Source organism: Odocoileus virginianus, chromosome 16 (genome assembly GCF_023699985.2).
Source record: "Odocoileus virginianus isolate 20LAN1187 ecotype Illinois chromosome 16, Ovbor_1.2, whole genome shotgun sequence".
NCBI classification, from domain to species: Eukaryota; Metazoa; Chordata; class Mammalia; order Artiodactyla; family Cervidae; genus Odocoileus; species Odocoileus virginianus.
Genome location: NC_069689.1, coordinates 9,441,571 through 9,468,822, shown reverse-complemented (window position 1 = coordinate 9,468,822; position 27,252 = coordinate 9,441,571). Strand labels below are relative to the sequence as shown.

The 27,252-nt window shown below is 40.4% G+C and overlaps 1 protein-coding gene across 3 annotated transcripts in view; it reads left to right on the top strand.

Moving 5' to 3' along the window:
* The window catches only part of RCOR1 (REST corepressor 1), a 118,253-nt gene that overhangs the window by 67,050 nt on the left and 23,951 nt on the right, over positions 1 to 27,252 (top strand). For all 3 annotated transcript variants that reach the window (XM_070477785.1, XM_020913538.2, XM_070477787.1), the window contains exon 3: positions 15,188 to 15,271. In XM_070477785.1, the coding sequence (XP_070333886.1) occupies positions 15,188 to 15,271 (84 nt within the window). The remainder of the gene's footprint in view (positions 1 to 15,187; positions 15,272 to 27,252) is intronic.

Below are 27,252 nucleotides of genomic sequence, written 5' to 3'. Positions count from 1 at the left end.
ACATGGTCAAGCAGGAGATGATAAGACTAAACATTGACATCTTAGGAATCAGTGAACAAAAATGGGTGGGAATGGGCAAATTTAATGCAGATGACCATTAAATCTACTACTGTGGGCAGGAATCCCATAGAAGAAATGGAGTAGCCCTTACAATCAACAAAAGAGTCCGAAAGGGAATACTTGGGTGCAACCTCAAAAACAACAGAATGATCTTGGTTATTTCCAAGGCAAGCCATTCAATATCACAGTAATCCAAGTCTGTACCCAGCCACTAATGTCAAAGAAGCTGAAGTTGATCAGTTTTATGAAGACCTCCTAGAACTTAACACCAAAGAAAGATGTTCTGTTCATCATTGGGGATTGGAATGCAAAAGTAGAAAGTCAAGAGATACCTAGAGTAAAGTTTGGCCTTGGAGTACAAAATGAAGCAGGGCAGAAGCTCACTGAATTCTTCCAAGAGAATGTACTGGTCATAGCAAATACCCCTTTTCAACAACACAAGAGACGACTTTACATGTGGACATCACCAAGTGGTCAATACAAAAATCAAATTGATCACATTCTTTGTAGCTGAAGATGGAGAAGCTCTATACAGTCAGCAAAAACTAGACCTGGAGCTGCCTGTGGCTCAGGTTATCAGCTTTTCATAGCAAAATTCAGGCTTAAACTAAAGAAAACAGAGAATTTTATTTTCAGAACATTAAATTTACTCATAAGAACATTTTAAAAATGTACAGATTTTCCTTTTTAATTGCATATAATAAAACATAAAAAACCGCAAAAAAAAAAAAAGAGGGAAAACCACTAGGCCAGCCAGGAACGACTTAAATCAAATGCCCTATGAATATTCAGTGTAGATAACGAATAGATTCAAGGGATTAGAACTTGTAAATAATGTTTCTGAAGAACTATGGATGGAGGCCTGTAATATTGTATAGGAGGCAGTGAACAAAATCACCCCAAAGGAAAAAAGCAAAAAGGCAAAGTGGTTATCTGAGGAGGCATTACAAATAGCTAAAGAAGAGAAGCGAAAGCAAGGGAGAAAGGGAAAGGTGTACACAACTAAGCGCAGATTTCCAAAGTACAGCATGGAGAGATAAGGTCTTCTTCAATGAAGAGTGTCTAAAACTAAAAGAAAACAACAGAATGGGAAAGACTAGAGATCTCTTCAGGAAAATTGAAGATATCAAGGGAGCATTTTGCCCTAAGATGGGCACAATAAAGGACAGAAATGGTAGAGACCTAGTAGATGCTGAAGAGATCAAGAAGAGATGGAAACAATACACAGAACAACTGTACAAAAAAGATCTTAATGAACTGGATTACTATGATGGTGTGAACAGTTACCCAGAGCCAGACATTCTGGAGAGTGAAGTCAAGTGGGCCTTGGAAGCACTGCTGTTCCTAAAGTTAGTGGATGCTTTAAGGATGGTAGTGAAATTTTAGTAGAACTCTTCAAAACGCTAAAAGATGATGCCATCAAGGTATTGCATTCAATATGTCAGCAAATTCGGAAGATGCAGCAGTGGCTACAGGACTGGAAAAGATCAGTCCTCATCCCAGTTCCCAAGAAGGGTAGCACTAAAGAGTGTGCCGACCATCGGACAGTTGCACTCATCTCCCATGCCAGTAAGGTCATGCTTAAAACCCTGCATGCTGCACTTCAGCATCATGTGAGCCAAGAACTTCCAGATGTCCAAGCTAGGCTTAGAAAAGGAAGAGGAGAAACCAGAGATCAAATTGCAAACATTCGCTGGATCATAGAGAAGGCGGTGGAATTCCAGAAAAACATCTACCTCTGTTTCGTCGACTACCCCAAAGCCTTTGACTGTGTGGATCATGATAAACTGGAAAGCTCTTAAAGAGATGGGAATGCCAGACCGTATTACCTGTCTCCTGAGAAACCTGTATTCGGGTCAAGAAACAACAGTTGGAACCCTGTATGGAACAAGTAATTGGTTCAGGGTTGAGAAAGGAGTGTAACAGGGCTGTCTGCTGTCACCCTGTTTGTTCAGTCTATACAATGCCGTCATGAGAAATGCCAGGCTGGGTGAGTTACAAGCTGGAATCAAGATAGGTGGGAGAAACATCAACAACTACAGATACGTGGATGATACCACTCTAGTGGCAGAAAGCAAAGAGGATAAAGAGAAGTGAAAGGGTTGGCTTAAATTTAAAAAAAACTAAGATCATGTCATCCAGCCCCTTTACTTCATGGCAAGTAGAGGGAGACAGGGTGGAAGTAGTGACAGATTTCCTCTTCCTGGTCTCCAAAATCACTGTGGATGGTGACTGCAGCCATGAAATCAGAAGATGTTTGCTTCTTGGCAGGAAAGCTTTCAACAGTGTGTTGAAAAGCAGAGACATTACTCTGCCAACAAAGGTCCTTATAGTGAAGACTGTGGTCTTCCCAGCTGGACTGTAAAGAAGGCAGAGCACCGAAGAGTTGATCCCTTCAAACTGTGGTGCTGGAAGAGACTCCTGAAAGTCCCTTGGACAGCAAGGAGATCAAACCAGTCAATCTTAAGGGAAATCAACCCTGAATACTCATTGGAAGGACTGATGCTGAAGCTGAAGCTCCAGTATTTTGGTCACCTGATGTGAACAGCTGACTCACTGGGAGAGTCCTTGATGCTGGGGAAGATTGAGGGCAGAAGGAGAAGAGGGTGTCAGTGGATGAGATGGCTGGATGGCATCATCAATGAATGGACATGAACTTGGGCAAACTTTGGGAGGTGGTGAGGGACAGGGAGGCCTGGCATGCTGCAGTCCATGGGTCGCGAAGAGTCGGACACGACTGGGCAGCTGAATGACAACAGTAACATTTATGTTTGGCTTTGCTAGGTTCTTGTGCTGCACACAGGCTTTCTCTAGTCGGGGCAGTGCTGTGCTTAGTCGCTCAGTCATGTCTGATTCTTTGCAACCAACCCCATGGACTGTAGCCCGCCAGGCTCCTTGTCCATGAAGATTCTCCAGGCAAGAATACTGGAGTAGATTGCCATGCCCTCCTCCAGGGGCATCTTCCCAACCCAGGGGTTGAACCCAGGTCTCCTGCTTTGCAGGTGAAGTCTTTACCAACTGAGCCACCAGGAAAGCCCCTGGTTGAGGCAAACGAGGGCTACTCTTTGTTGTAGTGTGTGAGCTTCTCATTGTGGTGACTTCTCTTTTTTGTGGAGAGTAGGCTCTAGGGCAACCTGGCTTCAGTAGTTATGGCATGGGAGCTCAGTAGTTGTGGTGGTGTGGGTTTTGTTGCTGTGTGGCATGTGGGATCTTCCTCAACCAGGGATCAAATCCATGAGCCCTGAATTGTCAGGTGGATTGTTAACCACTGGATCACCAGGAAAGTCCTGTATCTATTTTTTCCAGATTATTTTCCTTTGTAGTTTATTACCAGGTAGTGAATATAATTCCCCACATGAAAGTGAAAGAAAGTGAAAGTGTTAGTCACTCAGTCACGTCTGACTGTTTGTGACCCCATGGACTGAACCCCCCAGGCTCCTCTGTCTATGGAATTCTCCAGTCAAGAATACTGGAGTGGGTAGCCATTCTCTGCTCCAGGGGATCTTCCCGATCCAGGGATCAACCCAGGTCTCCTGCATTGCAGGCAGATTCTTTACCATCTGAGCCACAGGGAAGCCCCATAATTCCCTGTGCTACACAGTAAATCATTGTTGTTTACCGATTTTATGTATAGTAGATTGTAGATTTTATCTGTTAGCCCCATGTTTCTAATTTATCCTCTCCCTTTTTCCCTTTTGGTATGTTTGTCTTCTATGTTTGTGAATCTATTTCTGTTTTGTATATAGATTGATTATTATTATTTTTTAGATTCCATATTTAAGTAATACCATAAAATGTTTTTTTCCTGAATTCACTGAGTATAACATTCTCTAGGTCCATTCATGTTCTGGCAATATTTGATTTTTTTTTTTTTATGGGTGAGTAATATTCTATAATGTGTGTTTATATGTATACACATATAAAATGGATGAAGCACAAGCTGGAATCAAGATTGCCCAGAAAAATATCAATAACCTCAGATATGCAGGTGACACCACCCTTATGGCAGAAAGCGAAGAACTAAAGAACCACTTGATGAAAGTGAAAGAGGAGAGTGAAAAAGTTGGCTTAAAATTCAACATTCAGGAAACAAAGATCATGGCATCTGGTCCCATCACTTCATGGCAAACAGATGGAGAAACAGTGGAAACAGTGAGAGACTTTATTTTCTTGGGCTTCAAAATCTCTGCAGATGGTGACTGCAGCCATGAAATTAAAAAACACCTGGCTCCTTGGAAGAAAAGCTGTGACCAATCTAGACAGCATATTAAAAAGCAGAGACATTACTTTGCCGACAAAGGTCTGTCTAGTCAAAGCTGTGGTTTTTCTAGTAGTCATGTATGGATGTGAGAGTTGGAACATAAAACTGAGTTGCCAAAGAACTGATGCTTTTGAACTGTGGTGTAGAAGACTCTTGAGAGTCCCTTGGACTGCAGGGAGATCCAACCAGTCCATCCTAAGGGAAATCAGTCCTGAATATTCATTGGAAGGGCTGATGCTAAAGCTGAAACTCCAATACTTTGGTCACCTGATGTGAAGAACTGACTCACTGGAAAAGACTCTGATGCTGGGAAAGATTGAAGGCAGGAGAAGGGGACGACAGAGGATTAGATGGCTGGATGGTATCACCGACTCAATGGACATGAGTTTGCGCAAGCTCCTGGAGTTGGTGATGGAGAGGGAAGCCTGGCATGCTGCAGTCCATGGGGTCACAAAGAGTCGGACACGACTGAGCGACTGAACTGAACTGATATGTACACACACCGCATCTTCTCACGGCAGTCGTCTGTTCATGGGCACTTGGGTTGTTCTTATGTCTCGGCTATTATAAGTAGTGCTGCTGTGAACATTGGGGTGCACGTATCTTTCTGAATTTGAATTTTCATCTTTTCTGGATTTATGTCCAGGAGTGGCATTGCTGGATCATCTGGTAGCTCTTTTTTTTTTTTTTTTGGTTGTACCACACAGCATGCGGGATCCAAGTTCCCTGACCTTTGCGTTCCGAGTTGGAAGCATGGAGTTTTAACCAATGGAACGCCAGGGAAGTCCTATTTTTTGTTTTTTAAGGAGCCTCCCTACTGTTTTTTAGAGCGGCTGCAGGAAGTGTAGGAAGGTTCTCTTTCCTTCACACCCTCATCAGTGTTTATCATTTGTAGACTTTTTGATGGTGGTCATTCTTAGTGGTTTGAGTTGATACCTCATTGTACTTTTAATGTGCATTTCTCTAATAATTAGCAGTGTTGAGCATCTTTTCATGTGCCTCTTGACCTTCTGTATGTCTGCTTTGCAAAAATGTCTGTTTAGATCTTCTGCCCATTTTTTGAGTGGGTTCTTTGTTTATTTGATGTTGAATTGTGTGAACTGTTTGTATGTTTTGGATATTAACACTTTGTTGATCATATCATTTACAAATATTTTCTTCCTTTCTGTAGGTTGTCTTTTTGTTTCACTGATGGTGTTCTTTCCTATGCAGAAGATTTTAGGTTTAATTAAGTTCTATTTGTTTATTTTTCTTTTCTTTTGCCTTAGGAGACCAATATAAGAAAATATTGGCATGAATTTATGTCAGAGAATGTTTTGCCTGTGTTTGCTTCTAGGAGTTTTATGGTGTCATGTCTTTTATTTAGGTCTTTGAATCATTTTGAATTTATTTTTTGTAGTATAGTGTTATTATAGTCGCCATGCTGTTCATTACATCCCTGTGATTTATTCATTCTAGCACTGAAAGTTTGTACCTTTTAATGTTCCCTTCATGATATCACCCCTCCACCCCTGGTAAGCACCACTCTTTTCTGTGTCTGAGCTTTTTTCAGATTCTACATTAGTGAGATCATGTGGTGTCTGTCTCTGCCTTGTTTTCCTTAAGTACTGCCCTCAGGATCCACCCAGATGGCAACGGTTCATTTTCATAGTTGAATAGTATTCCTTTGTGTCTATGTTCATTCTTTTATCCATGGATACACACTGAGGTTGTTTCCAGCATTGGCTGCTTCGTGTAGTGCTGCTGTGAACACTGACTGAGGTGCATGCATCTTTCTGATCTAGTAGTGTCCTTTTCTTCAGACAAATGGGATTGCTGGATCATATGATAGCTCTATTTTGAATTTTTGAGGAGCCTCCATACTATTTTCCATAGTGGCTGCACCAGTTCAATTTACATTGCCACTGACAATGTGCTTTTTTCTCCACCTTCTTGCCAATGCTTGTTGTTTATCTTTTTCATAATAGCCATTCTAACAGGTGTCAGGTAACACCTCATAGCATGTCCCTGATGATTAATAATGTTTTTGTTTTTGTTTTAATGTATGTGTTGGCCACCTGTATATATGTATCTTCTTTGGAAAGCTGTCTAATTGAATCTTTGGCTCATTTTTAAATTGAAAATTTTTTTTTTTTTGCTGTGAAGTTGTATGAGTTCTTTTTTATTTTGTATATTAGTCACTTATCAGATATATGATTTGCAAGTATTTTCTTCAAAATTGGCAAGTATTTTCTCTTTTGATTCAGTGGTTTTCAGTGGTTTGCCTTTTCATTTTGCTGATAAATTTCTTTGCTTTGCAGAAGTGTTTTATTTTGATGTAGTCCAACTTATTTTTGCTTTTGGTTTTGGGCTAATATTGTTATACATGTCTTTGCGTTTGCTCTTTTATTGCTTACTCATTTCTGTGATTGCCACTTCTGTTTATTACATTTCATATGTGTTTACAATTATGTGTTTGTTAACTGCAATATCTGAACTCCAGTATCTGCAAACTGTTGCACATAGTGTTTTGTTGAGTCTTTGTCATCTTTGAATGTATTTTTATTGTGGCAGTCTGAGAGACTAATCCTCAAGGAAAGTTAACTTAAAATTGTTTTCCTCCTGCTGGGTCAAGGAGAGTAAACAAGGAATAGGTTATAGGTTTTTCAAGTTGCTTGTTTGTTGCCCACGTGTTTTTAAGCACTAGTTCTGTGGTCATGTGCCTCCCTGTAATTACACTAGGAAACGAAGAATGAGATGGCGTTTCCTGAAACTGAGTGAGGTTTTGCTTTCCTTTATTCTGTTGTAGTGGGTATCCCTGTGAAAGCTCTAAATTCTTTAATTCTGGAAACATACTTAGTTTTCTTTTTGTAAGTAATCTGTTCAGTTTTCTTTTTGTAAGTAATCTGTTCAGGTTTTCCAGTTTTTAGGAAATGAGTAACATAAGAGATATAAAATGGCAATCATGAAATAATTCTCTGCAAGTTTTAAATGAATTCTCTTTTCTTTTGTAAAAGAGAATTTTATCATGTATCACTTGAATGCATTCTTATGAAGAGAATTCAAACAATAAGAAAGTATATGGAGCTAAAAGCACAAATTTCATTTTTTCCTCTCAATCCAGTGCCCCCACTTCTTTTCTAGGATTTATCCACTGTTTAAATTTACCAGGTGGTTTTTCTTATCTTCAGTTTGATATTTTTCCTTTTTTTTATTTTTTATTTTTTATTTTTTTTATATTTTTGCTTTTTAATTCATTTACTCATTTAAAAAAATACTTAAGCTAGAAACAAGTATTCTCACTTTTAAAATAATGGTTTAATTAAGATATTCACAAAATGTACAATTTAATTGTGTAAAATGCACAAATCAGTGGTTTTCAGTATGGTCACATAATTGTGCAGCCATCACTACTGAGTCTTGGACTATTCTTGCTGTCCCCTGAGGAGATGCTTTGCCCATTAACAGTCACCCCTCCTTTCTCCCAGACACCCCACACCCACTGGCAGCCACTCATTTACTTTCTGTCCATAGAGTTGCCTACTCTGGATATTTCATATAAGTGGAATTGTATACTATGTCTTTTTTTGTGACAGACTGCTTTCACTTTTAATATGATTTCAGGTTGAATCTATACTGAACATGGATCAATACTTCATTCTTGCTTATGGCAGTATAATAGTCCATCATATACATAGACTAAATTTTGCTTTTTCATTCATCAGTTGATGTACATTTGGATGGTTTCCACCTTTTCGCTGTTATGAATAGTGCTGTGAAAGTGTGTATACAAGTTTTTATGTGGCTACACACTGGTTACCCACTCAGTATTCTTGCCTGGAGAATTCCATGGACAGAGGAGCCTGGCGGGCTACAGTCCATGGATGGGGTCGCAAAGAGCTGCCCGTGACTGAGCAGCTGACACTTGCGCTTCTCACTTTCACGGTTTCCTTTCTCTGGGCTGTGCACCTGGGAATGGAATTGCTGAGTCATGGTGACTCTGTTCAGCCTTTTGAAGAACTGCTCAACTCTTTTCTTTTCTGTGCTTGATTCCTTTGGATATCTATACTGTGATTCAACCAGTTCCTGTGGATGGACTTGGAAGATTTTGCTGCATTGTAGCACTGTAAACAGTTCTGTAATGACCATCCATGTTCGAATTCTCCAGAGAAACAGAAGCAGTGGTGTGTGGGTGAGTGTTTGGACATTATTTTACAGTATTGACTTCGGTGATCATGGATGCCCAGCACGCGTGAACTTTGTAGGGCAGGTGCTGCAGGAGGAAGCTGAGGCTCAGTGTTGAGGCAGGGAAATTTCAAGTTTTGCCCATAAGGCCTTTCAGTGAGTAAACAAAACACCCACAGGATGGAGGATTTCTTCCTTCCTTAACATCAACTCATATAGCCAAAGCTATAGTGTCTACATTAGCGCTGGATTCCATGCCTGGTGCTGTAACTAGCCCAGTTGACACCTGTGTTAAGAAATCTCTAGGGCAGGTACTTAGAAGCTTTGAAAAATATGCTGGTGTTTTCTATTCTTATTCTTTCTTTCTTTCTTTTTTAATGCTGGTTAGGACCCAATCAGTAAATTGGCCCAACCTGCACTTTGAAAAGCATCGCTACTGATACATGTATTATATCTAGAAATGGGTTGCTGGGTTGCAGAGTATCTGTGCTTCAGCTTTCTCATACACTGCCAGCGCTCCCTGAAGCAGTTGTACCGATGTACATTCCCACTGGCAGTGTGAATTCCCTTGATGGCAACTGATAATTTCAGTTTCCTTATCTTTCTTCAGCTTCCCTCCAGGTAGGGAAGGTTTTTAACACTTGGTAATCAACTTTGAACGAGGAGAATGTTGTGAATCACTGTGTTGTACAGCTGTAACTTATAAAAATCTTGTACATCAATGACACTTCAATAAAAGCTCTACTAAACAAAAGAGAGCAGCTGCAGAGTTATTAACACCTTCAGCAGATATCAGTGTCTGTCCAGAAATGAGTGGCACTGCTTTCTTTTCATTGTATTTGTATTTGTATTCAGATTGCATACAGCGAAATGGACTGGTGTTTGGTGTCCGTATTTGTGAGTTTAAGGCATGTGTAGTTTCATATAACCACCCCTGCAGCTGGGATACAGAACAGTTCCGTCTCCTCAAAACATTACCTCACACAACTCTTAGCCTTTCTCCCCTTCCGTCCCTACCTTTATAGTTTTCACCTATCCCAGAATGTCACGTAAGTGGAATTATACCGCATGTAAGCTTTTGAGGTAAGGCCACGTTGCTGCACGTATCAGTAGTTCATGTATTTTGAATGCTAGGTAGTATTGCTGTGTGTTTAATTAACCTTTCCAGCTTGTTTAACCTTTTACTCTTTGAAGGACATTTGGGTTTCTTCCCCAGTTTTTGACAGTTGTGAATTGTAAGTCATTGTGTGCAGGTTTTATTGTGAACATATATTAACTCTCCCTGGAGAAGGGAATGGCAGCTCACTTCAGTATTTTTGCCTGGAGAATACCATGGACAGAGGAGCCTGGCAGGCTACAGTCCATAGCATCACACAGATTCAGACACAACTGAAGCGACTTAGCAGGCATGCCTGTGTGTTAACTCTGTAAGGTATATAGTCAGGTAGAATTGTTGAGTCATTTGTTAAATACGGTTGTATCTGATTAAAGCTGCAGAACTTTTCTTGAGTGATTTTATCATTTTGCACCGATACCAGCACTGTCAGAAATTCTCAGTTGCTCCTTATTCTTGTCAGTACTTGTCAGTACTTATCTGTCTCTTTTATTTTAGAAGTTCTAATAAGTTATACACTGGTTTCTCATCGTGGCTTTAGTTTGCATTTCCCTAATGACTAATGATGTTGCTTTTCATGTGCTTATGTGCCATCTTTGGTGAAACAGTTGTTAAATCTTTTGCTCATTTTTAAAGTTGGCTTATTTTCTTACTGTCGTGTTTTAAATGTCTTTTCTATGTTCTGGGGACGAGTCCTTGTCCAGTGCCGTGCTTCGCAGATGTTCTCTCACAGTCTGAGTTTTTATGAAGCTCACTTTATTGTTTTTAACTTTCATGGATTGTGCTTTTGGTGTTATATCTAAGAATGCTTTCCTCAATCAAGTTCATGAAGATTTTCTCATATTTTTTCCTAAAAGATTTGTGGCTTTAGTTTTACTTTAATATTTAAGATCCATTTTGAATTGAATTTCTGTAAGGTATGAGGTATAGGTCGAGTTTCACTTCTTTTGCATATAGAGATCCATTAAAAAAAAAAAAAAACAACTTCTTGGTCACACCACACACCATGTGGGATCTTTCTTAGTTCCTGATCTAGGATCAAACCCACACCTTCTGCAGTAGAAGCGCAGTCTTGACCACTGGACCAGCAAGGAAGTCCTGATTATTAAAGTTCCCTTTGTTGAAAAGGATATCCTTTCCCCATTGAGTTGCTTTTGCATCTTTGTTTTCAAATCAGTTGACTGTATTTATATGGGTTTATTTCTGGACTGCCATCTGTTCCATTGATCTGTGTGTCTCATTTACCAATACCACACTGCCTTGAATACTGTACTTTTATGTAGTGAGTCTTAAAGCAGAGTGGTGTAAGTTATCCAGCTTCAACCTGACTGCTGTGGCCTCATTTGCCTTTATATGCCATCCATTTGTCTGTGTCAGTATGAACTCATAGATTATTATTATTTCATGATTTATGGATTATTATTTTATTAAAATCATTTATTTTGCTCAAATTATTGCAGATTTGACCCATGGGAGATAGCTTCCATGATTCTTTGAGCACCCTGCTAGCTCTTGGGATTCCCCGGTGACTCAGCAGTAAGGAATTCTGCAGTGCAGGAGGTGCGGGAGACACAGGTTGGATCCCTGGGTGGGGCAGATCCGCTGAGGAGGAAATGGCAGTCCACTCCATTTTTCTTGCCAGGAAAATCCCTTGGACAGAGGAGCCTGGTGGGCTAAGGTCCATGGGGGTGCAAAGAGCCGGGCACTGAAGTGACTGACTGCGCATGCTCCCCTCCTGGCGTGACAGAGTATCCCGGGTTCTCCTGTACTTTTCCTGTCCTCGCCCTCCCAGGTCTGGAGCCAGCTGTTCTCCCATGGAGATCTAGTTTCCTTTGTTGTAAAATGATATTTAGAGACCAAGGTCTGACAGCTAAATGTGCTCATTTTCTTACTAGATTGTCATTGTGTCTAGAGTCTTGAAGTGGACAAACCGGGATCAGTAATGTATTTATGTGTGTGCATATATGTACATCTGTGTACACTAAAAACGGTTGGTTCTTAACAGTAAGCACCTGTTTCTGCAAAGCACCTCACAGTTCTTTCTCACCTCCCCTTCTGTATCTGTAACGCTTTCACTCAGCAGGATTCTTCTGAGATTTGTTCATACCGTGTGCCTGAATGGTTCATTCCTTTTTATTGCTGAGGTTTATTCCATTAAATGGATGTATTGCCATTTTAGGATGTTTGCTGGGCTTTCCCCCAAAGTGATAGTACCCTTTCACACTTCTGCCAGCAGCTTAGGAGAGCTCTGGTTTCTCTACATTATGGCCCAGCTGTGGGCATTTCCAGTCTTTTTAACTTTATACTCTAAGTAGGTATGTTGTGGCGTCTCATGTGGCTTTGCCTTTCTCTAATGACTGTTGGGTTTTAATGCCTTTCCATGTGTTTGCCATCCATTTCTTTGGTATTTATTCAAATCTTTTGCCCATTTCTTGACAGTTAAGGTTTTTCTTATTGTTCAGTCTTGAGAGTTCTTTATCTATTCTGGATACAAGGCTCTATCAGATAATGTGGCTTATAATTATTTTTTCTTATTCTTTGGCTTGGCTTTTATCCCTTTAGTAGTATTTGAAAATAAGTTGTTACCTTTGATGAGTCCAATTTATAAAGTTTTTTCTTTTATGGATTGTGCTTTTGGATGTTTATCTAATAATATCTCTCTGAACCTAAAATCAAAAATTTTTTCTCAAGTTTTATAAGTTTTATAATTGGGGGGTTTATATTTAGTGTTGAATAAATTTTTGTATATGGGGTAAGACTAGATCTATTGATTTTTCTAAGTATGGATATCCATTTGTTCAGACATCATTTGTTTAAAATATGATTTTTCTCCATTGAATTTTACCTTTGCACCTTTGTGGAAAATCTGTTGATCCTATATGAGGGGTTCTGTTTTTGGATTCCATTCTGTTTCATTTCTTTCTCTATGTGCCAATACCACAGTCTTGATTACGGAATCTTCATAATTAGTTCAGTTCAGACAGTATATGTTTTCCAGCTTTGCTTTTTTTCAAAGTAGTTATGGCTATTTTAGGTTCTTTACATTCCTGCAGGAGTTTTAGAATGTTTGTCAATTCCTATAAAAAAGTATACTGGGGTTTTGATGGGATTGTGTTGAATCTATAGAGCACTTTGGGGAGAGTGCTGTCTTAATAATATTTGAGTCTCTCGATCCATATGCATGATATATCTCTTTATTCAGTTAGATCTTTTAGTTTCTCAAACATTTTGCAATTTTCACTGTATGTTTTCACTCTGACATGTTAGTCACCCAGTCGTGTCCAGCTCTTTGCAGCCCCCTAGACTGTAGCCCATCAGGCTCTTTCGTCCACGGATTTCTCCAGGCAAGAAGACTGGAGTAGGTTGCCATTCCCTTCTCCAGGGAATCTTCCCCACCCAGAAGTCAAACCAGAGTCTCCTGCATTGCAGGCAGATTCCTTACCATCTGAGTCACAAGGGAAGTCCACAGTGAAAGTGAAGTTGCTCAGTCGTGCCCGACTCTTGCAACCCCATGGACTGTAACCTGCCAGGCTCCTCTGTCTATGGGATTTTCCAGGCAACAATACTAGAGTGGGTTGCCATTTCCTTCTCCAGGAGATCTTCCCGATCCAGGGGTTGAACCCTGGTCTTCCGCACTGCAGGCAGACTATTTTTTTGCAGGCAGACTCTTTGCCACCTGAGCCACCAGGGAAGCCCATGTCTGTCACATCTATCAACTAAATAGGGGTATTCTTTCATTTTGATTTTTGATTACACACTTACATAGAAAAATTGAATTGAAACAACTTTTTACTACTGATCTTGTTTCCTGCAACTTTGCTGAAACTCATTCATTCTAATAACTTTTTGTAGGTACAGTAGATTTTCTACACAGGTGATCATGTCATCTATGAATAAAATCAGTTTTAATTCTACTTTCTCAATGTGCATTCTTTTATTTCTGTTTCGACTTTGGATTTTTATTTGAAATACCGAAAGCCTGTATTCCATGTCTGGTCCAGCCCCACACAGGTATTTGTTGACTTTATTTTTATTTTTAGATTTTGTGTGGCCTTAACATTGTTCTAAAAGTCAGAACCATATTAAAAAACCATATAAAAAAGTGACTTAAAAGCAGTCACTCCCATCTTTTATCGTACTCCTGTGTCCCTGTTCATTACACCCTGTTCCTACCCAGCAGGTAAATTCCACCTTTAATCTTGCCTTGTTCATAGTCTTCCCACCATTCCATCAGTTTTCTTTAAAGTAGCTGCCCTACAGATTTTAACAGAAATTCATTAAAATCTAGAATACATTGTTATACAAAATTAAATAAAAGATCTGGCAATTTCATGAAAGCAGGAATTCTTAAACAAGACTATAAATTTTGTAAAAGTATGTTTCTATTGGTGTGTGTGTTTAAGTTGAATTTTTTTCTGGAAGTAGGTTGCAAAACTTTCATCATGTTTCAGAGGAATTTATTTAAAGAGAAAAAGGTCAAGTAAGAGAATGTCTTTAGAATGAATGAGTTTGGATCTAAATCAATCTAAAGACTGATATTAGTGAGCCTCTTGTCTCTTGAGTCTTTTGTACCTTTTGAAGATAACATCTTTTAATTGTCTGTATTGTAATTTTTAACTGTTGTTTGTGGTCATTCCAGTTGTACATGTCATTTGTATACCTTTTGATCTACTGTTTTTTATCACAGATTTTTAAGAATTTGAATGCACTTCACACATTTCCTTTCAGTTTAAATCTTTTTAAATGGTTGGTTATTCTTTCTAAAGGGCTTCCCTGGTGGCTCAGTTGGTAAAGAATCTGCCTGCAGTGCTGGAGACATGGCTTTGATCCCTGGGTTGGGAAGATCCCCTTTAGGAGAGCGTGGCAACCCACTCCAGTATTCTTGCCTGAAGAATCCCCATGGACAGAAGAGCCTGGCAGGCTACAGTCCATGGGGTCTCAAAGAGTCCGACACGACTGAGCAACTAAACACATACATAACGTTCTTTCTTAAAGTTGTTAAAAGAATTTTTGAATTCCTGCTGTCAAATCATTAAAATACCCAGTATGCTCATGGCAGTGAAGGGTAAGGTTATGCAAAGCACACAAGAAAAATTCATAGTTGAAAAGAATCCGTGAGCAACTTGCCGCATGCAGCTTCCCATGCCGTATCAGCTCCCACTCCGTGTGTCCCTGTCTGGGCGCAGAGCGTCTTAGTCCGTGGTGACTAAACCCTCAGGCGCTGCAGCTGTCCTGGCTGAGCGCGAGCTCAGTCCAGGTCTGCCTCCCAGCAGCTGAGTGACCTGTTTGTTTCCTCACCTAGCAAATGAGAACAGTAGTCACACCTACCTCATGTGTGCCTGTTTGTTACATAAGTAAAAGTTCAGGTAGAAGAAGACTTGGAAACAGAAATGTTTCAGCAAACTTCAGGACTCCCCCCGCACCTGCCCATGTTAAAGGCACAGGTTCCATTGGGGCAGATTTCAGTAGAGGCTGGGTGATGTCATCATCTTCTGAGGTTTAAAACAGACCAGAATGGTGGTGTTAGTTGTCACTAGGTATGTCTGCTAAAATTTTAATAAGAATTTTCTTTTTTTATTTCTCCCAAGCCAAACTAGCAAGACGAAGTCAAGAACGAGACAATCTTGGAATGCTGGTCTGGTCACCTAATCAAAATCTATCAGAAGCAAAATGTAAGTTTTAAAGTACTTTTATCTTCCATCTTTCTTATTTACTGCAAACTTTTAGAGTGACCTTTGTAGCTGAAAGTCTCTAGATATATTACATTTATTTTACATTTTTAAAGTAAGTAATTTGAAGAATCTGAAAATATGTCCTTTGTTGTGTCTTGTCATAATAATTTAAAGATTCTTAAAATATAGTTTCATAATTTACTTTTTATTTAAAATGAGGAAGTAGCTAATATTCTGAAGTAACTAGGAGGAAAGGTTCAGAGTGGAAAGAAAATGATAATTCTGTGTATAACTCCTTTAGCTGGGAATTTATAGATCTATAAAGATGAAGAGTTAAACAGATTCCTTAGTGGAAGGATTACAGAGGGCACACGCGTTTACTGAAAACAGATTTCATGCTGTACGATTCGGCCTGGCCAGAGGCAGAACTTCGAGTTGCCTCTTTTTTGTTTACGTTTTGTGAACATGAATATTCTGAGCTACTTTGGGGTTTCTTTTAAGGGGTGGGGATCCTAGAGTGAGATTAATTGTATTTCCCAAGTTTGCCTTTTCACTTTTTCTGTCCCCTCTGCTCAGATGATCCAGGCAAGAATAATTTTATATTTGATATATTGCCATGAGTCTTTGCTATTTTTTTTCTTTTTTTTTTCCATTTATTTTTATTAGTTGGAGGCTAATTACTTTACATCATTGCAGTGATTTTTGTCATACATTGAAATGAATTAGCCATGGATTTACATGTATTCCCCATCCCGGAGTCTTTGCTATTTTTAAAGGTTTTTTTTTTTGTCATAGCTTTAAAGACAGAAAAAACTAAACTCCCCTCTTTGAGAATTAGTCAGTGTGTGTGGGGTTGTCCATGGATGGAATTTATGGGGATTTGTGAACTCAGAAATCACATGTCAATTTTTCTTTTTGGTTTATGTATGTTTTCCTGATGAAAACTGAATTTTTCAAGGGCTCTTTGAAAAAAATAGAGTAAGAATCAATGCTCTAAAATGTGTTAGGGCTTAGAAAGCATCAGTGGTAAATGTTGGTCAGGAAACTTGAATTGTGAATAAAGGCTGTACTCTCAGGCTTTGATCAGAATTTCCCAGATTGTGTTTTACAGTCAGTGTCAACAGGTTTCCTCTGTCAGATAAGAGTTAGAGGTGATACATATTGAATGTACACCTCTTGTACAGGTAACACACATGTTTGCACATTTAACATGCAGAGAGCTCATATGGTAAAGAAACGTTTAATTTTCACCAAAAAGGGTCTTTTTTAAAAATACAGTGGAACATAGGAAATTCAACTACTCTTAGTAATGCTAAATTTAGCTAGAATAAAGTAATCTGAAATCTAATCTGATTTTTAGAGTATATTAATTTTGCCTCCATCAGGCTACTGCTTGATGAGTTTATCATGGAGAAAGGAAGAACAGAAGGAAGTGTATTGGCATTTCCGATGCCCCTACTGTGCTGCGGAGGGAAGTCCTCTTTAGTATTTCCTGTTGGCTTTTTCCCTTTGATCATTTGCTCAAACATGTTGTTGCGTCTAACAGAGCTGAAAATCTGTGTCCATGTAATTTTTAAGCTTTGTTTTCTGATCACTGCTGAATAAGTTTGCTTCCCTGTGGGTCTCAGGTGTTCAGTTTTCCTGCCACCTCTGCTGTCCCCATCCAAGCTAAATCTGCCTGGTGGCCTCCAGGGTTTCCTGATGCTTCAGTTTTGGGGTCTTTTTTCATCTCTGTTGCACAGCTGGGTATATTCTATTTAATCACAGTGCCCCTCTTAAATTATGATTTCCAGAACTAAACATTAAAAATGTTGAGCATTTGTTGAGCATTGGACTAAAATGCTTTCCATATTTTTGTATCAGTCAGTCTTTTTTTTTTTTTTTTCATTTATTTTTATTAGTTGGAGGCTAATTACTTTACAACATTGCAGTGGTTTTTGTCATACATTGAAATGAATTAGCCATGGATTTACATGTATTCCTCATCCCGATCCCCCCTCCCACCTCCCTCTCCACCCGATTCCTCTGGGTCTTCCCAGTGCACCAGGCCCGAGCATTTGTCTCATGCATCCAGCCTGGGCTGGTGATCTGTTTCACCATAGATAATATACATGTTTCGATGCTGTTCTCTTGAAACATCCCACCCTCGCCTTCTCCCACAGAGTCCAAAAGTCTGTTCTGTACATCTGTGTCTCTTTTTCTGTTTTGCATATAGGGTTATCGTTACCATCTACCAGTCAGGCTTTACTGTAATGGAAGAGGAGGTTTTTGTCCCCATTTTACAGGTGGCATTCCATGATTGGAAGAGGTTGTGAACACAGAGCAGCAGTGGTGGAGCTGGGGTGTCTGTGTCGATCTTCACCCTGGCTTGTGCTCCCAGCGTGTCCCTCAGGTCACGAGTGTCAGGTCTCAGCCCCCTCTTCATTTCAGCTGCTGCCTGCTGTTATTACAGTGAAGATTGTATTAGTGCCTCTTGCTGTTACTGTATTACCTTTGAAAATCCTGGGAGTCAGAATTTAATTTTAATATTAGCTTGTTTTTCCTAGACCTAGACGTAAAGAACAGTATATGAACAGTAATGGATTTTTTAAACAATGGTATTGCCTAAAATAAATTTGCAGCTTTAATGTAAGTCCTGATACTGGTGATTAAAGCTTTAACTCTTAAACTAATCTAAAAGTAACATTTATATATTGTTGAAAGTTCAGAAGACACAGAGAAGTATGAAGAAGAAACAGTTCACCTCACCTGTTATTTCATTACCCGGAGATGACTGTTGTTAAACATTTTAGGATGTTTTCCCAGTCCCTTCTTTCCCTCTGTGCATGTTTTTGTAAGTGAGGTGATGGAATTTCATTGTGTATGAATATTATCTTCCTGAACAATGACCTAGGCATTTGTCACCTTGTAGGACCCCTGGTGAACATTTAAAATAATGCTGAATATTGTATCATGTGAAAGTATCGGTGTATTTAACCATTCTCTTGGAAAATTTAGATTGTTTCTAATTTGTTGCTATTGTTAAAGGAGGTGATGGTGAAAAACTGAATCATAGAGCTTTGTTCTCTTTTGTTGCCGTTGTTGTGTTTTTAGTATTTGTAAGATACATGCTTAGTGGAATTGTGGATCCATGAGAGTTTGCTTAACTGCCCAAGTGTGAGGATGTGAATGTAATCTGTGGTGTCAGGTTCCACTTGTGGAGCTTTGGGAATCACACTCTGAATAGTTGTCTAATTGTAACTACAATGTAGCTATAGTGTCAATGGGGACAAGTATACATAATTTATTCTCTTTACCATCTGTCATTTCCCCCTCAGCTTCTCTCCCTCCAAATATAGACAAAAAAAGAAGTCTCTTTTTGTCTTTCTCATTTATTTTGAAAGAAAGTGTAAGTCTTGATTGTCCAATAGTTGATTCTGATTTTATGTAGAAACAGGAGATTGGGGACATCTACTAGAAGTGTAGAGATGTCCCCATGTGTAAGGATGTCTGTAGCTCACTGGCTTTCTCTGTGTTGGTTTCTTTTTTCTTAAGTAACCGCTTAGAGTTCTTCCTCTTAGGGTTACTGCAAGTTTACAGAATTATTTTGTGGTTATAAAAATAAGTGCTGTTGTAGAAATTTTGAACAATATAGAATGTATAATGTAGACAATTAAAGCCCTCTTATAATTACTATTTACTATATATATATTTTTTTTTCCCTAGTATGTTTATACATATTAATAAGTATGATTTTTAAATCACATATATGAGCTGTTTAGCAGTTTGCTCTTAACAATATTATCTGGGACTTTGTTCTATTTGAATATATTTACAATTATGTAGTTTTAAACAAGTATGGGTGCACCATAATTTAGTCTTTTCTTTTTATATTTTTATTCTTATGTTTTAAAAAGCACATTTCCTCCAAAAGTATCCCAATTAGGGTTATATTGAATTTGTGTTTATTCAGTGAGAATTGATTTCTTTCACATTTTTATTGAGCAGCCTTGTGTGCCTGGTAGGTACCAGGAGGGAGGGATTCAGGAAGTTTATATTCTGATGCACAAAGAGGGGGCCAATGAAATGTAAACAGATAATTTATATGTATTTCCTTTAGTCCAACTGCTTCCTTTTAGTTTCGAAAACCTGGGATCTGGAGAAGTTAGGTCAAATGTTTAGGGTGCCTCAGCTAGTTAGTAGCCAAGTTTGGTTTAGATTTTTGGTTTGAGCTCTTATCACACAGATCTCCCTTGGTGTGCTGTCTGATTTAATAAACCAAAATGCTTAAAGTATTACTGATATTACACAGTTGCTCTTGGGTGTGTTTAAGTAAAACTTCCTTAAGGAAGGCTGCAACCTTTGGAGTATGCCGAGAAAATGTGCAGAGACACATTTCATGGAGAGGAAATGCAAATAAGCCCAAGTAGCATAGATTAGAACAATGGCATTTGGGTATTATTATAAACATATTGTAGTGAATTACATGATTAAATGATGACATATTTAGGGGACAAAGGCACAAATGATGGTTCGGTTCTCTAATAGAATCTGGAGGTAGGACAGTGAGAGAAGCTGGAAATCATCACCTCTCCAAAGACAGCCATGCTGGAAGGTTGGAGTTTGCTGGCCAAACTCTAAAGAAAAAAATTAACCCTTTCAACAGGGTAAACATATAGAACTTAAAATCGTGTCAAATTATGGATTTTAAAGTAAGTTTTAGCTTTTAGGGGGTGAGAACCCTCTTTGGACCTGCATATAAAAAGTTATTTCTTCATTAAATCATATGAGTTCAGTACACATTTTCAAAATTATGAGTGAGTTTCACAGGTATGTAGTAAATGCCTAAACTTTCATAGAAATATGTAGTAAATGTTGGGGTCTCTATTCACAACTTTCTAGATGACTGTAAATTGAAGTCAGAAGACCTGACAGTTGCCACTAGGCACCCTGAGGTCTGAGCCCACCTCTGTCCTCTGGACGCAGCTAGAGCCCGCGCCCCTTGTCCACATCCCTCTTGCTGAGTATCTGCATGGCACTGTCCCCTCTCTTCCTCCTGGGCATGGCTGAAGTATACCTGGGGGGCCCCGTCTTGACCACACTGTAGAGACCATGCTGTCTAACCTTCCTTTCCTTTGTTCCACCTTTCTCCCCTGTTCATAACCCCTCAGCTGGAGGTGAGCTTGAAATTGGTAGCTTACAAAAGAACCTCTTTAGTCACCAAGAGGAATTCTCTTACATGATTGAAATTCACAACTCACAAATTTATAAACTTCATTTTATATTAACAGTAACATAAAAGCACGTTTTTCCTCGTTTCTGTGGTTCTGATATTGGCGTAGTAGTTTAAATGTCAAAACCTTAAAATTTTGTGTTCATTGAGGTGGTTTCTATCACATTAAAATGGGAACTGTTTACATATCAGTGTTATTCTCTAATTTATTGATTCATCATAATCACCTGGGATCATTATAAAAACAAACCCATAACATCAAGAGTACACTGGATTCTTTCCTTGATGTGAGTGTATTCATTTCCTGAAAATGAACCTAGCTGTATCCTTATATGTGTGCTCTTCTCTGCACACATCATACTTTACTAGAAGCTCTATATATGCATAAAGTATACATATACATCCATGCACACACATATATGTTCATAAACATGAACACACATACATATTTATATGCATACATTTACAAAACAGGGTGGAACCCAAGTCATATAAAGATGTTTATCAGACAGTTCTTATCAGTTCAGGATTGGGAACTGCTGAACTGGGACACAGCTCTGGTGGTGTTCAGGGACTGAGTAGGTGCCTCTAAGTATTTATGTATATGTATATTTTTGTACAGAGAATTTATAAAAATACTTCTTATTTTACAAGTGATGAAATGGACTTAGCTGCAAGTTCCTGTTGGAAACTTAAGGCCTCTTACTCATCGTCCAGGACTGTTTGCACTATAGTCTCCTGTGAGGTCATAGGGGAATCAAGCGTTAGTCTTTTTCTCCCTCTATAATGTCAGGAAAGGTTGCCTTTAATTGAGGAAGATACAGACCTTGTGAGCACGGCTCCTTCCTCAGCTCATGTGCATGGAGCAGGCTCCTGAGAGCGAACACGACGATCTTGAGGGCACAGCTGCCTGCTGAGGGCCTCGGTCATCAGGTCAGCTGACTTGGTGTGAAAGAGATGCAAGAGGCTAGTAGGCTAGTTGTCACTGCGTGCATCTTATTCCTTGCCACAGACTTGGGGCATTTTTAAGGAGAAAGATGGTTATTTTGGTTAGTCACAACTAAATGTCCTTCATTCCAGTGATGATCAGTTTCTACAATAGAGAATATGCATATGCCTTTCTGGAAAATATACCAGTGTATGAGTACTCGAGTAAAGGGGGAGGAGTGCAGTTATCTTTTTACTGGAAAAAAATTTAATGCCACACACAAGCAAGCTTAAAGCTAACAGTTAAAAATTTAACAGTTAGCCCTGGAAGGCATGATGGTCAGCCCACTCTTAGACGAGGCGGATCCTGCAGCACTGACGCAGAAGGAGGATGTGCCCGGAGTCGTGTCTGCTGATTCTAGGTGGACTAGGTAGGAATAAATGCTGGAGGCTGAATTTCAGTGTGTATGGCTTAGTGAGGTGCTTGTGTTTCTTATTTCACTTGATGAGATTGTGAGATTGGGCTGGATTTGTAGTGTTTACTGGGGTGCAGAGGGTGGGGGAGCTTTTTCTGTGAAGTGGGGTTTTTAACAAAACTACATTAAGAAATGGCAGTGTCATAAAGAAAGCATATTTTGTCTCTGGCTAGGAGGGAGTGGTGCATTGATCATAGTCTGGCGGAGTCTCTGGCTGATCTTACCTCTTAAGCCCACTACTCCCAGCTCGATCTATCACAGGGACCGTTGAAACGTCGTAGTGATATCTGTGCCCACCAGGTGGCACAATTGCTTTACCTAACTGATTCAAGCTCATTGTGCTTCTCAGTGAGTTATGGTGATGATTCATTTCTTATTTTAATAACTCAAGGAGATGCCACAATATTTGTTACCATATTCTTGAAGAAAACTTCAGCATGCTGTTTTTGAGTTATGAGAGAGAAAGTGGTACTGTATTTCCTTTGCAGCACCTGAAGCTACAGTAAATGTGATGATAAAAATTTTACAGCTGTATTAAGACTGTAGCTTTGTCCTCACCAAAGGTGTCAGCCTCTTGCTCTGCATAGACTATGCAGGATCACAAGTATTCTAAGTCGCTGCAGTACCTGGGGAGGTAAGGGTGAGTTAAGGTTACTGTGACAGTTTTCTTCTGCATTCTTCCCAGTTTTGCAGTCGAATTTGAGATTCTTACTAATGATACTGGGAGCATTTAAATCATCGGGTTAGAACATGAATATAGAAACCTATGAAGCTTAGCTCAAGGCAGTCATCTGTCTGTTAGCCTCTGTCTCCGTCACTTCCTTCATCAACCACAGTTTTGTTTTCTTGACTCCATTCAAACGGAATAGACTGTGTTGCTGCCTTGCTCAGCATTCTCTGCTGTGGAGCTGTCCTTATCTGAAGTGAGCTTCTGTCTCACTTACTCAGGAGAGAGGATTGCTAACCGAGGTTTAACTCATTGGGTCCTGGGGCCAGACATTCGGGGTACATTGATAAAAGAGTCCTGTGTCTGTCTTTACCAGCTGTGCGACCCTGGCCAAGTGATCTAACCTCTCTGCACCTCAGTGTCTTCATTTGTGGATGGGAGTGATAGTAGAATTACTGGAGAGGATTAGAAAGAGAAGCCTGGTAAAGAGCTTAGAACAGTGGCCCGCACGTAGCAGATTCTCAGATGTCAGTGACTTTTGTTAATAAGTACAGCCCCATGGGGTCGCAAAGAGTCGGACATAGCTGAGCGACTGAACTGAACAGCTGTGGAGTCTTTAGGAAGTTGCTCTTGAGTGACCGTCATCGCCGTCGCTGCATTCTCAGGCTGTCCTGCGGCTGCACTTGTTGCCATGTGTGTTTATGCTCTCTCCTGTCACCTGGGTGTTGGTTCAAGGAGCTGCAGGACATTGTTTTTCTTTTGTATTTGGCCTGCTGTTTAACACAGTGTTCTGTACATAGTGAGGGTAGTTCAGTAAACGTTTGACTAAGCTCTGTTAAATTTTGTACATTTTCTTGATGCATCTCACACACATTCTACCTTTAAATGATGTTACCCCCCCAAACAACTCATTCAGTTGTGCTATGCATAACGGTAAGTTGTCCAAAAAGGCATGGTTTGTGTAGCTGTGTAGTTCTTTAAAGAATCAGGGTGATGCATACATGTATCTGTATCCATCATGATTTAAGATTGGACCATTCTTCCTGGCTGTTTCTGTAGGAGTTTTGAAGTTTTTAAAAACATGGCATTATGCAATGATAGGATTGTTTTTAAAGCAGAATACACTTAACCCTGTGTCTGAGTCTCCTGCTTCTAATGACATTAGATGTCAGCTAAGCTGCACAAGGCAAGACTGCCTGTAGCTCGCCGATGACCCTGGTCCTGTCCTGGATGCCCTGGGGAAGGCGGGTGGGGGCAGAGCCTGGGCCTTTGCCTAAGCCCCATGGACTTTGCTCGTTGGCCTGATCACACTCAGTCAACCGCTCTGCCTGAGGTGGCTGTTTGCCCCAGGTTGGGATGAACTCTGGTTAACCTTTAATCTTCTAGAGAGAAAATCAAGATGATTGTTGCCAGATGATAGAAAGTGCTGGGACACCCCCCCACCCCCGTCTGTAGTCTTTGTCTCAGGCAGCTGGTACTGCTCTCGTTTCCCTTGTTTCATCTCTGTCCCCCACCGCAAATATCCAGTCATCCTTTGTTTTTCATAGGGGCAGGTGGGAGTTGATTTTGTTTTCTGAGATTGAAAACTCATTTTTGCTTAAGAAAGTCATGCAGGAGGTTTTAAAAAATGTTCCATTTTCTTCATGACCTGCCAACAGCTCCTGGCAGGCTGTGTAAAGCAGCCAGGCAGGTCATGGGGAGGGCCTTGGGAGCGTAGAAGCTGAGGTAGGGGTCCCTGTCCACCGCTAATGAGAGGAAACTAGGGCTGGGGCCGGCTCAGAGAGGGCAGGAAGGCGAGACGAGGCCTGTCACAGCACTGTCTGTGTCCGTGGCTGTACTGAGTTCACGCTCGTCCAGAACGCTCTGTGAGGAGCAGGGGAGAGGAGGCCTTCCCTCCGTGGTGCAGTTTTTAGTGAAGTGATAACCTAGCTCTGTGGGTGTGAGCAAGTTGCTGAGGGTAGCACAGTCTTAAATATGGTGCTTGTCAGGTACCACTGGATACGAAGTCATTTTATCAACAGACAGAGCCAAGATTTGACCTGAGTCTTTCTTACCCCATACCTAACCTGTGCTGCCTCTCTTTCCTTTCCTTTCTTTCTTTTAGTTAAGGTATAGTTAATTTATAGTATTGTGTTAATTTCAGGTGAAGAGCAAAGTGATTCAGGTTTATATATATTTTCAGATAATTTTCCTTTATAACTTATTACAAGATACTAAATATAATCCTCAGTGCTATGCAGTAAATCCTTGTTGTTTGTCTCATTGTGTATAGTGGTTTGTGTCTGTTTTCCCACACCCCTAAGGTAGCTCCCCTTCCCTCTCTCCTTTGGTAACCGTATGTTTGTCTTCTGTGTCTGTGAGTCTGTTTTATGTATAGATTGATTTGTGTTACTTTTCAAACTCTACATACACATGATATATGATTGGTTCTTCTCTGCCTGACCTCACTTAGTGTAATGATCTCTCGGTTCATCCATGTTGCTGCAGATGGCACTATTTCATTCTTTTTCGTGCCTGAGGAGTAGTCCGTTGTGTAAATAGGCGGCATCTCCTTAAGCCAGTCGTTTGTTGGTGAGCACTTGGGTTGTTCCTGTGTCTTGGCTGTTGTAAAAAGGGCTGCAGCGAACATCGGGGTGCCTGTGTCTTCTCCAGATACGTGTGCAGAGTGGGACTGTGTGTTCTGTGGTAACAAACCTCCACACTGTTCTCCCTAGCAGCTGCACCGGTTCACATTCCCACCAGCAGTGTGGGAGGGATCGCTTTTCTCCACACACTCTCCAGCATTTGTTTTCTGTAGCCTTTTTGATGATATGTGCTGCCTTTCACCTTGCTAGGAAAAGAACCTAAAATGTTAACATTGTACATATCACAGTCCACTAGCATTCATTCAGCAAACGTTTGTCTAACCTTTATTGAACAGTGGGCAGGGAGACAATGAAAAGAATGAAAAACTGGGTTTTCAATGGTGGGTATCAGACGGTAATCCTTTTCTAAGGTGCATGGCCCCCCATGTGTTAACTTATTTCATCGAACCTTCAAGGCCAGGTGATGTCACTTCAGTAGCTGTGATACAGTTCTTTCTCCCTTTGCTTTAGATTTGAGTCCTGAGGGTGGTCTCTAAGAACACCTAAAAGATGTGATTTGACAAGCCACCTTGTGCTGTTTGTTGTTGTTGCTCAGTCGCTAAGTCATATCCGACTCTGCGGCCCGATGAACTGCAGCATGCTGAGCTTTTCTGTCCTCCTCTGTCTCCCGGAGTTTGCTCAAACTCGAGTCCATTGACTCGGTGACGCCATCCAACCATCTCATCCTCTGTCACCCACTTCCCCTTTTGCCTTCAGTCTTCCCCAGCATCAGGGTCTTTTTCAATGAGCTGGCTTTACACATCAGGTGGCCAAAGTATTGGAGCTTCAGCTTCAACATCAGTCCTTCCAGTGAACACCCAGGGCTGGTTTCCTTTAGGATGGACTGGTTTGATCTTCTTGCAGTCCAAGGGACTCTGAAGAATCTTCTCCAGACCACAGTTTAAAAGCATCAGTTCTTTGGTGCTCAGCCTTCTTTATGGTCCAGCCCTCACATCCATACATGACTACTGGAAAAACCATAACTTTGACTATGCACACCTTTGGTGGCAAAGTGATATCTCTCCTTTTTAATATGCTGTCTTGGTTTATCATAGCTTTCCCTCCAAGGAGCAAGCGTCTTTTAATTTCATGGCTATAGTCATTATCCGCAGTGATTTTGGAGCCTAAGAAAAGAAAATTTGTTACTATTTCCAGTTTTCCCCCTTGTATTTGCCATGAAGTGATGGAACCAGTTGCCATGATCTTAGTTTTTTGCATGTTGAGTTTCAAGCCAGCTTTTTCACTCTCCTCTCTCGCCCTCATCAGGAGGCTCTTCAGTCCCTCTTCACGCTCTGCTGTTAGGTGGTGTCACCTCCGCGCCTGAGGTCGCTGATGCTTCTCCTGGCGCTGTGTGTACAACATGGCAAGTGTTAAATCCACCTTCAGCAGCAGCAGCTGGGATCCACTGCTTTAGTCTGCTTTACTGGTCCTACCACCAGTTAGTTTTTTATGTAAAAACAAAAGAACAGATAAAGATAGGAAAAGCACCTAAAGGATGCTTTTTTTTCCCTTGTAATATTTTTAAGTACATCTGATCAGAAACAATGGGGACAGTTTCAGTGGCCCCTGTTACTGATGTAGCAGACTGTGGTTCTGCCCTGAGAGCGTGGGCAGGACAGGCTCCCAAGGGCTCCTGCATCGCAGCCAGCCTGTGTGTTCACTTGCCTAATGATCATATGACTGACTGGGGATCACGTGACTGAATGTGTGCACACACCACACACTCCGTACTCTGTTAAGGTAAATAATAGCGTCTGGAAACCTGTATGCTCGCAGAGACTATATAGCAGAAGTTGGAGGTGCGTTTATTGTTCATTCAGCAGATGTTTATAAAAAGGAGCCCATGAAGCACACCTCCAGGGCTGACCCTCAGTTGACTGTGGGTAGTTTTTGTCTCTTCCCCTCGCGTGTTCTTGACTTGAGCACATCTCTTTCCCTGGCTTTTGTCCTCTGACCTGTGGTCCACCCCCAGGGTCTAGAGTGCCTCGGGCAGCATTTAGGGTTCTCTCAGGCAGGCGTGCAGCCACCTGCTCTAGCAACCTTACTTTTCAAGGCTTTCTTTTCTTTTTAAAGAA